Raw genomic sequence first — 12,319 nt, 5'->3', positions numbered from 1 at the left:
TTTAAAAAAAAATAAAATAAGGGATTTTTTTGTTTTGTGTTTATTTTTTTTAGTTAAACAATTAATAATAGAGGGTGTCATAGACCCCTACCCATTAGTATTCTAGGGAATTGTGTCATTAACCCCTTATATTATTCCTATTAACACGACTCCAGGGCAGTCGGATGAGCCAGGAAAGTGCCAGGGTAAGGGCTTCTAGTGGAGGTGCCACTTCTGGGATGGCTGCTGGCTGCTATTTTTAGGCTGGGGAGGGCCCAATAACTCTGTGCTGCCCCAGCCTGAGAATACCAGCCCAAAGCTGTCTGCTTTATCTTGGCTGGTATCAAAATTTGAGGGGATCCCACACCGATTTTTTTATTTATTTATTTATTTAAATAAATAGAAAAATTCTTAGTGGGTCCTTCGTATTTTCCTACTTGGCCAAGATAAAGCATACAACTAGAGGTTTCAGCCTCCAGGTGTTTACTTTATCTGCACTGAGTATCAAAATGCCTTAGCCCTCACTAACACTATTTTGTAACACTAAAGTGCAGGACCCCATAGACTTATATGGGATTCAAGGCCTAGACTAAAGTTTGACACTAGCTGCTGCAGGTCTGGGGATTACCCTCGAGTAGCCTCTGGTGGCTACCTGTGGCTGAAATCTATCCTCACCACTAGAGGTTCTAGTAACAATGTACTAGTCACATGGTCATCTCACTCCAGGGTAAACCCAGACTCTGTGGGCCTGTGGGTCTACACACCTATTATCCATCTCATTTTAATGAGGTTGTACTAGATTTTGTGTTACATGGCCAGCACCCATCAGTACCTGCAGTGATCAGAGCTAGGTCTGATTGCGACAATTAAACATTCTAAATTCCATAGTCATGCTTCATAGTGGCTTTTAAGAGGCTTTGACATGGCAGCCATCACTTCTGATCTCGAATTGCCAATTAGTTGATATGGCAGTTGGGGGCCTACTGAAGACCCCAAGTTTACCATGTTAGATTTTCTATGAACTTTAGTCTGTGGCTGGGCTTCAGGGGTAATTGTCAGTTTAACAATAAATACAATTTTAAAAAATATTGAACAGTGAACTCTGAAATGGAAAAAAAATATCAAAATGCCAAACTAGTCAACCAAAACATCATATGTAAGGCAAAATGGTATTAATAAAAGAATGAAATTTACATGCAAAAAAACATGCTATTGAAAAAAGAATAGAATAGTTACAGGACTCAGATTATGGTGGCATAAACCATTTTTTAACAAAGGTCTCAATTTTTTTAACCACTAAAATATCAAAAGTTTAATATCACTTTAATCATACTAACTCAAAGAATCATGTTGCCAGGTCATTTTTACCACACAATGATGTAAAAACTAAACACAAAAAACCAGTGAAGATGAGATTTTTTTGCAAATTCATCCAATTTTTAGTTGTTTTTTTTTCTGTTGTTCAACACTCTATATAGTAAAATGAATGTTATTGTTCAAAGCTTCAACTCATCCCACAAAAAAGCTTCATATGGTTATGTAAAAACAATAAATGTATTGCTCTTGGAGAAAAGGAGGAAAAAACAAAAGCACCAAAATTAAATATCGCAAAGTCTGTAAGGGGTTAAAAAGTTATTAATATAAGATAAATTCCATGTATGTAAAATGATAATAATTCTCTTTACAGGGTTGTTGATGGGATCGAAGATGATACTGGTACTGAAATGGGTCAAGCTTTTGATTTTGAAGCTTATCAGTTGAGACAACAAGCACGACTGAATAAAAATGTTGCAGGTACCGTAGATGATATGATTTCTCCTTTGGATTGAATTACATAAAAAATTAATTTGCGCAAAGCACGGATGGTCAATTAATTTTCCTGAGCGGCCGCATGAGAGACCTTGACTTTGGTGGAAGGTTGAACCAGTGGGCTTAAATTAATTCTGCTCAATATTAGTATTAACATATTAATTATAATTATTTTTTCATAATATTAATTGTATGACTTAATATTCAGCAGAAATATGCTGACATCCCCTATATAACTTTTCAGTCTCCACACAAGCCCCTACATACGGTATAAACCTCCAAATAACCCCCTATATACAGTATGAATGCCCCACATCGTGCTCTATATACCGTATAAGCCCACACACAGCCCCATACATACAATATGAGCCTTCACATAACCCCTATATACAGTATGAGCGACCCTCATAGTCTCTTATGGGTGGTGAAGGGGTTAAAGTATGAGCCCTACATAGTCCCTCTATAAACAGTGTGAGTCCCCATATAGTCCCTCTATATACATTGTGAGCACCCCATAACTTCTCCATATACAATATGATCCCCCGCGTATCCTTTCTTATATACAATATAGGCGCAAAACAGCCTCCTAAATACAGCATGAACCACTGCATAGCCTCTAAAAATACAGCATGAGTTGCCATATAGCTTCCTAAATACAGAATGAGCCCCACATAGCCTCCTAAATACATCAAGAGACATCAGACAGCCCCTATCATATAGTATGAGCCCCCACATATCCCCTCTATATACAGTGAGATTTCCCACATAGCCCCTCTATATACAATGTGAGCCCCAAACACATGCAAACATCCCGTACACCATCCTGTTCCGTTATGTAGCAAAGCGGTGCACAGACTTTCTGGATGATAGAAGCAATTTGAATACAGGGTAGTAATTCAGTACCTTCAGCTCAGATATCAAGGATGTTATTAAAATATCACATTTATTGCGATATTTAAAAATGAAAAGATATATATATAAAATCACATGTGGTAGACCAAGTCTACGTATTTCGAGCTCAACAGGCTCTTATTCATGGCAACATTGAACTATAATTTGACAGAGACATATAAATATATTTTAAGAGCAAAAAGTGTTAAGACCAAAGAAAGGAAACTCCTAGATTGAGTGGAGATGTCAAATTAAAACTGTAACCCTTGCAGAGAATGCTTCAAATAAGTGAATGAAAAGAGAGAGACACAGAGCTTAATTCACATGGTAAACATGTATACACATTTAAATAGTTTGAGATATAAAAGTATAAATCATGTGTCTTCATAGTGACAATGACTGATAATAGCAGTTTATAAATGAATTGAATGTATAGAGCTTGACATTTATCACAAGTAAAGAAAGCTCGATTGAAGAGAAAAGGACAAAGTTTGATTATATAATAATTGAATAGTGTAAGATCTTGTTCAGATTCATACATAACCAATAATAAGTAACATATGTTGATAACTCCGGTTTCTTTATAGGGTGAACATCATTTGAAGTCTGTGCCTCTATGTTGATGTTGTGCAACGTGCAGTCTATCTATATCCATGGTGGCTTTCAAATTAATTACTTTTCAACTAAGATTATATTTCAATCTGTAATAGACCTATTTAAATGTATTTGATTCAGATTTAAATCCATCTAAAACCATTCCCGAACATTGCTATTATGGTGATATATAATCCCTGTTCTTTATATTTCTAGATAAAAAATATTTTTATATGTTACAAAGAAATGGTTTTTCAAAATCATATTAGAAAATTCCATGGGTCATTCATTCCATCCAGCTATTGTATAGATAGATTTTGTGAAACGCTCATAATTATAATTTAAATATATTGAACATTTTTTTCTTTTTTATGGGTGTTATCTACAGTATGTTATACCAAATTAATATAAATACTGATATTTATATTTCTAATGTCAATATATATCCAACAACATGTTGCTTATTATTGGTTATGTATCAATGAGAACAGCATTTGAAACTATTCAATTACTATACTTATCAGACTTTGTCCTTTTATCTCCAACTGAGCTTTCTTGACTCGGGATAAATTTTAAGCTCTATATCAGTTAATTTATAAACAGCTATTTTCAGTCATTGTCACTATGAAGACACATAATTCATACCTTTATATCTCAATTTTTTTAAATGAGTATATATATTTTTTAAGTACCATGGAATTAAGCGCTGTGTCTCTCACTTTTCATGTATACAGTAATACAGTCACTAATTACGGGTTGTACAAACAGAAAAGTAGTCAGGAAAGCCGGGGTCTGCTAACAGGACGACACGTATTGATTCAGGGAGTACACAGATCAGAATTCAGGGGTCAAAATTCTAGGACGACACGTAGTAGATTGAGGGAGTAAACTGAAACATAGCTAGGTAATGGTACGAGAGTTAAAGCCAGGAAGTCACAACAGGAACAGGGAGCCGGCAGAGAGGAGTCAAAACAACAGTCCGGGGTCAAGAAACAATAGATCAGAACACTAGCAGGAACACAGGCCAACGACACAACAACTGAACCAGAATGTTTGACTGGCAATATTCTGGGAGAGCATGCTCAGTAAAGAAACAGAGCAATTACCAGGAAGATGGAACACCTGAGTAATCAGCACCTCTCCAGGACAAGTATGGAATCCTGTGCAGTCAATCAACCTGCCAGCTCAATGGCCCAGGAAAACACAGCAGTGCATCTCCTAGTATGCAAGATGCACTGCACAGAGGAATCGTGACATATACTTATTTGAAGCATTCTCTGCAAGGGTTACATTTTTTATGTGACACGTCCACTCAATATAGGGTAATTTCTTTCTTTGGTCTCAACACTTCTAGCTCTTGAAACACATTTATATGTCTTTGTAGTTTAATGTTGTAATGAATAATAGCCTGTTGAGTTCTTACCGTGTAGACTTGGTCTACCACATGCAATTTTATTCTTTATTTTTTCATTTTTAAATACCCCAATAAATGTGACTTTTTTACTAATATCCTGTATTTATGAGATGAAGGTGCTGAATTATCACATTATGTTCAAACACCCCATACACATATGGAAAAACAACCAGATTCTCACCTCTCTCCCATGCCCCTGATGTTCTGATGCACTGACCCTTCACACAGCAGCAGACACGAAGATGTGGCATCATCACATCTGCTGTTTTACATGGTGATTGGTGGAAACAGAGCCACTAGTCACTCCTTCACCAATGTGTTTACCGCTACTACATCCTAAGGATGCAGATAGCAGAGAAATCGAGGGGCAGCAGATGGGCAGTGGAGGTCAGTCACATGGTGAGGCTTGCAGGCCACTGTTTTCATCCCTTTCCCTGTCTCTGTCCGTGGGGCAGACTTGCGCAGCAAGAGGGCTGGATGTGGCCTCTGGTCCAAACTTTGACATAATGTAACCATAATAATGCTGAAATTAGATTATTAAAAAAAAATAAAAGATAAAAGTGCAATATTGGTACTTAGATTATAGGGCAAAAAACAAATATATATAATAATAAATTATTGTTTTTTGTTTTGTTTTATTCTTTTTTCAATTTCTACAACTCAGAAGAAACCAGTTGCATTACTTCAGGTAAGCTAAAGCTATGCATTGTCCTTCTCTACTCTTCCAAAATTCATTGTATACATTTTGTAGCATGTGAAGTGCAATTTGATACAGACCTTGAGACCACGAGAAGTGATGCTCAAAAGACCATTTTTAGGGTGAAAATAGAATGAATGAAGATGAGCAATTTTTCTGACACAATCTTTACGTGAAAAAAAATCGCACCGTGCACGGTTTCCCTCCAATTATTGGATGAGGCCCACTTAATACTATGAGTGTGAGAAAAAAATTGAAAGCTACAGTATGGATTCCGACTTTTACAGATACATTGGGATTCTGCAACCTGGGAAACCGTAAACAGTTTTGTAAATTATTACTACCTGCTACTGTAAAAACATATTGCAAATGGACAGCACATGGAGGACAAGTGAGAAAAAAAACTCGTTCCACTTCTTGGGGATGAAAACTGGACAGTTATTTTATATATTCTTGTAGTTTGATTTACTGTATATACTGTGTGTATATATATATATATATATATATATATATATATAGTATATTATTATTATTATTTATTATTATAGCGCCATTTATTCCATGGCGCTTTACAAGTGAAAGAGGGTATACGTACAACAATCATTAACAGTACAAAACAGATTGGTATAGGAGGAGAGAGGACCCTGCCCGCGAGGGCTCACAGTCTACAGGGAATGGGTGATGGTACAATAGGTGAGGACAGAGCTGGTTGCGTAGTGGTCTACTTGACTGAGGGCTATTGTAGATTGTAGGCTTGGTGGAAGAGGTGGGTCTTGAGGTTCCTCTTGAAGCTTTCCATGGTAGGTGAGAGTCTGGTGTGCTGAGGTAGAGCATTCCAGAGTATGGGGGATGCACGGGAGAAATCTTGTATGCTATTGTGGGAAGAGGAGATAAGAGAGGAGCAGAGAAGGAGATCTTGTGAGGATCTGAGGTTGCGTGCATGTAGGTACCGGGAGACAAGGTCACAGATGTAGGGGGGAGACAGGATGTGCATGGCTTTGTATGTCTTTGTTAATGTTTTGAACTGGAGTCATTGGGTGATGGGAAGCCAGTGAAGGGATTGGCAGAGTGACGAGGCTGGGGAGTAGCGAGGGGAGAGGTGGATTAGGCGGGCCGCAGAGATTAGGATAGATTGGAGGGGTGCAAGAGTGTTGGAAGGGAGGCCAGAGAGCAGGAGGTTGCAGTAGTCGAGGCGGGAGATGATGAGGGCATGCACTAATGTTTTTGCAGATTCTTGGTTAAGGAAAGCACGAATCCGGGAGATATTTTTGAGTTGTAATCGGCAGGAGTTGAAGAGGGCTATATATATATTTCCACGAAAATAAGACCTGCCCGAAAATAAGACCTAGCAGGGGTTTTCAGGGAGGCTTAAATATAAGACTTTCCCTGAAAATAAGACCTAGTCACGGTTCAATAATGAAGTGTTTGTGCAGTGGTAAAAAAGTTAAAGAATCCTGCAGGACACTTCATTATCGACAGCAGACACCCCCTAAAGAAAGAAGAGAGAAAGACCCCCCCGATCATACTCACCAGATGCCAACCAGGAGCAGGGGAGCACATCCAAGTCCTGTGGCAGAACACACACATCAGATCACATATACATACACTTCAGATCACACACATACACACACACACTACAGATCGCATACACACACTAACCACATCAAGCGATATCGCTTGCTTCTCGGCACGCGTAAGAACCTGCGACACTATGCACTGTGCAGTGAGCTTCCAGGACCTGAATCACATGGCCAGAAGCACGTAGTGTATCTGGATATTGTGAGTGTTTGTGCGCGATTGTATAGGTATGTGCAATATTGTGTGTGTAAGTGTATGCGATCGGATGTGTGAATGTATGCTACCTGATGTGTGAGTGTGTGTTCTGATGTATGAATGTTGGCAGGAGGCAGGTGAGGCCCAGCTGCCTGGAGCACCCATCGGAGATCACAGGGAGAAATTATGTTAATATCGTGTGTGTGTGTGTGTGTGCGTGTGTGCGTATACTATCTGATGTGTGAGTGTGTGTTCTGATGTATGTCTGTCAGCCAGATGCAGGGGAGGACAGCATGCTGCACAGAGATCACAGGGAGGAATTATATGGAATCTGATGTGTGTGTGTGTGTGTGTGTGTGTGTATATGAGTGTATACTATCTGATGTGTGAGTGTGTGATCTGAAGTATGTGTGTCGGCCAGATGCAGGGGAGGCGTGCAGCCTACTTGCTGGGAGATCACAGGGAGATCTGGGAGCCACACAAATGCCCGGGGTTGATAAGTATGACGATCCTGGGAAGGGAGGGGTCTGCTTTTTGTGGGGGGTAAACTTACCCCCAACCATGTCTCCTCGAGAATAAGACACACCCTGAAAATAAGACCCAGTGCTTTTTTCGGGGCAAAACTAAATATAAGAAAGTGTCTTAATTTCAGGGAAGCCGGGTGTATATATATATAAAATCTTAACAAAACATTAATCTTTTGTTAGTTATTTATATCACATAATATGAACATACTATATGTGCATCAATAAGGTTTTCCCATTGTATTCTTATATTTTCACTTCTGTTCTAGAGAACATTTCATTCCCAACTGATGCACATTTTAAAATTGCATTTACTGATAATTTTGTATGACAGCTCATTGACCCAAATTTATCAAGAAAGATAATTTTACGACACCAGGGAAAATATCACTTGGTATATTATTACGTATCTCTGACATACTTGAGATAAAATTACACTATTAGATAAATGGGTCAGTGGCATGTAAATGATTTTTCCAGTAACTTGTAATTCAGCTACCAGTAACTTTGTGTGCTGCATATCCCATCCATTAAGATGCCTGGACCATGTTGGTAATTAAGTGAAGGAGGAAAGATTAATGTGGGTTATTATATTAATTCCTTTCCATACCTTTCCGAACACTAGACCTAACCTTAACAATCATTATTTATAAAGGCAAAATAAGTTTATTACTTACATTGGGGAAATGTCTTATATATACTGTAAATATATATAAAAGATATAAACTAAAGATAAAACTCTGGCGGCTTGACAGCTAAATACCCCTGTAAGATGACCCTACTCAACACTGAAAACAGAGATTATTTTACAGTTTAAAGAGAACCTGTCTTGTGAAAAAATGTGAGTAACCTGGAGATATGGGGTTATTTTGCATGTTAAGAGCTGCCTGACCACCACACTGAGAGCCCACCTCCAGAAGGAAGTTAACTTTATTCCTTCCATCAGTCTTGAGCTTTTAGTCTTAGTGGTGGCACCAGTGTGGGTTCAGTCATCGCTCTGTAACCCGCTCTGGATCGTGATGTTGTTACCCCCATGGCGAACTGTTCAAACACTGCAAGCATCTCGCACTGAGCTGAGCACTGAGCGTACCCAAGCACAGCGATGCTCATATGAGTGGTTAGCATACGTAAAATACCCCAACTCTGTTTTTCTGTAAAGTCTGTGTTTAGTACAACACTGAACCTCGGGTTCGCTCATCTCTATATATAAGCAGTTTTCATGGAACTCTTTTGGAGTCATGTATTTCCCAGAAAAAAATAATTTTAAGAATCACTATAGCTTCTTATCTTTTCAACTATGATCTACAATTTAGTTATATTGTATATTGTGGCTATTGTACCTGGATATAGGATGTTACGAGACGCCAGTCAACAAATACAGAAAACACTATTTTTAGGTCAGTGTAAATTGCCATAAATTGTCACCTCTAACAATGTATCTCCGGTAACAGTGACAGGAAAAAGAGAAGAGTTCCACCGATATTTATGTCTCTGCCTGTTGGGAAAACATTTTACACCATTCTATGTTGTGCTAAAAGTGGATCAAAACAAAACATATATTGCAGCAATATAATACATTGTCCAATCCCTCCCAATAACATATTCATTAACTCAACTGCGGGCAAGCAGCTCCACTACTGCAGTGTGATCTTTCCTGCTGTGTCTTTCTTATTGCTGATGTGTTCTTGTAATTGGATAGCTACTGCCCGTATGTTTGCATCTGTCCACGAGCTGAAAATAATTGAAGTATTTATTTAATCTTCAGTCTCCAGTTTGCTTCTATAAATCCTGATATGCTCCTTTTTCTTTTTGCATTTACACATAAACAATATTATATTGCTAAATTACTATATTTCCCATGTTCACCAGTTTTATGCTTATTGTAACTTATTGTATACTCAATGTCGTTTGGGTATTACAGTAATATAATGCTCTAAAAGAAAGTTTGAATTATTAGAATGTAGAAATTTGTCATGGAAATGCAAATGATAAAAATATAAAATTTTATGATTAGAGAAAAAATGATATTGTAAAAACCTATTATTTTTAATTGGGTCTTAACTTTTTCTTGTATATTTCTTACAGTAGCTCTAATACTTTAACAAAGGTCATATTTATAAACAGTTGTAGCAGAGACTTAAAATAAGAATAAGGCTGGGCCCTGGTGAACACAGAGGGGCCCCTGTGCAAGAACAATATATGGGCTGTTTGCATTTGAAGAGCTCATCAAAAATGCACAATTCCAACTTCTTTGCGGGTAGAAATTAACCCCTGACCTCATGGTGCCTGGGCGGTTGCAAAGGTTGCACCAATGATATGTCCACCCTTGAGGCTGGGGCTACATAACATGTCACCCATGTCAAGGGACCAAAGTTTGCTAAGTGTTGATGCTACATTGCAGCGTAATACTAGCTAATGGAGTTGCATTACAACTCCTAAGGTACTACGGCTGTAACAAGCAAATCTCAAAAACTCGAATGTGGTTGGACTTCTTGAAACTTGCTTGTCACAGGCAAAGTACCCTTGGTGTCACAATGTGACCCCATTGACTTGTATAGCACTATATATATATGAGTACAAAAATACCTCTCATTTGGTCATATTAGCCTATAAACTCATGTTGCAATTAACCCACAAATAAATTCTCAGGAGTATTCGGCTAAAATATTTGATACTTTTATTAGCATAGATTAAACATACAAAATATGAACATAAACAATTAAAATACAAATACAGTACTGCTAAGTACCAGAAGGTGGCAGGTTAATCAATCAAAATTATATATAAGACCGTTCATACATATTTCATCTGAAATTATACATTAATTAATGTTATCTGGTAAATAGAATTTAGACGGTCATATATACAATTTATAGTTGCAACCCAACAGTTATAATTACCCTTGGACTAAATGTGATCCAATGGAATCACTATATTATAAGTGTATACTCACATATAGGATGAAAATTGATTAGAGCACATATAAGTTATAGATGGAATATAACATCCTAGTCGATGTATGTTATAAGTATATGCACAATGCAGGTTTGAAACATACAAAGCTACTCCTATTACCATATAGGTGTAAATATCTTGCAAAATGCATAAAGACAGCAATTGCATGTGTCAAACTGCAAGCATGGAAGAGCACAATGTCCAATGAAGGGTTAATGCAACTTACATGGAGAGTAATCCCACCACGTCTGGTCACCTCAACATATGTTTCAACAATGATATCTTCATCAGCAGGTGTCACCTCCTGATCAAGATATCATTGTTGAAACATATGTTGAGGTGACCAGAAGTGGTGGGATTACTCTCTGTGTAAGTTGCATTAACCCTTCATTGGACATTGTGCTCTTCCATGCTTGCAGTTTGACACATGCAATTGCTCTTTATGCATTTTGCAAGATATTTACACCTATATGGTAATAGGAGTAGCTTTGTATGTTTCAAACCTGCATTGTGCGTATACTTATACCATACATCACCTAGGATGTTATATTCCATCTATAACTTATATGTGCTCTAATCAATTTTCATCCTATATGTGAGTATACACTTATAATATAGTGATTCCATTGGATCACATTTAGTCCAAGGGTAATTATAACTGTTGGGTTGCAACTATAAATTGTATATATGACCGTCTAAATTCTATTTACCAGATAACATTAATTAATGTATAATTTCAGATGAAATATGTATGAACGGTCTTATATATAATTTTGATTCATTAACCTGTCACCTTCTGGTACTTAGCAGTACTGTATTTGTATTTCAATTGTTTATGTTCATATTTTGTATGTTTAATCTATGCTAATAAAAGTATCAAATATATTAGCCGAATACTCCTGAGAATTCATTTGTGTGTTCACTATATATATATATATATATATATATATATAGTGACACCCAGTGGTCTTTGGTCACATGACAAAGATGTCATGTAGGCCAAGCCTCAAGGGACATAAGCCTTTGTCAGCTTTGTCTGACTTATTTATCCCAGCCTATTGATTACACATCCATACTCAATCCAGCCAAGCATCCCTGTTTATGGAGGTCTGGATGGAAAAGCTGCTGGCAGAACAAATGCTTGGCTTAAAACTATCTAAAATATATTGCAAGTTACTTTTATCCACTAGTCTAAAAGGCTTACTTTTTCCAAAATTATGCCAGGTTTAGACAGGAGTATATCGCTGTCCATATACGGACCCCAATACCATGATAAGAGAGACTGCAAGTTCAGGTCGGGAGTAGAGTTGAGCGCAGTTCGTGGTTCGTGGTTCTCCAGTTCGCGGCTCGAGTGATTTTGGGGGCTGTTCTAGATCGAACTAGAACTCGAGCTTTTTTGCAAAAGCTCGATAGCTCTAGATACGTTCGAGAACGGTTCTAGCAGCAAAAAAAACAGCTAATTCCTAGCTGGCTTTCTGCTGTAATAGTGTAAGTCGCTCTGTGACTCACACTATTATGAGATTTCAGTGTATAGTGTGCAGGAACAGCACATTCAGATCACTGCTGTATGTATAATGGCGATCGCCATTTTTTTTTTCCCTTGTCTTCCTTCCCTAAGCGCGCGCGTGTAGTGGGAAGGGCCAGCAAGTCAGCCAATCCCAGACACACACACAGCTAAGTGGA

General features: G+C 37.8%; 1 protein-coding gene across 1 annotated transcript in view; it reads left to right on the top strand.

Annotated features, from left to right (window-relative positions):
- Nucleotides 1-12,319, top strand: part of KCNH8 (potassium voltage-gated channel subfamily H member 8) — a 718,195-nt gene that overhangs the window by 678,027 nt on the left and 27,849 nt on the right. The window contains exons 13-14 of the mRNA XM_075315296.1: nt 1,667-1,773; nt 5,352-5,375. Of these exons, the coding sequence (XP_075171411.1) occupies nt 1,667-1,773; nt 5,352-5,375 (131 nt within the window). The remainder of the gene's footprint in view (nt 1-1,666; nt 1,774-5,351; nt 5,376-12,319) is intronic.

The sequence above is a fragment of the Anomaloglossus baeobatrachus genome, chromosome 6 (assembly GCF_048569485.1).
Source record: "Anomaloglossus baeobatrachus isolate aAnoBae1 chromosome 6, aAnoBae1.hap1, whole genome shotgun sequence".
Lineage (NCBI taxonomy): Eukaryota > Metazoa > Chordata > Amphibia > Anura > Aromobatidae > Anomaloglossus > Anomaloglossus baeobatrachus.
The sequence above is the reverse complement of the archived record's forward strand: the minus strand, read 5'-3'. Positions and strand labels throughout refer to the sequence as shown.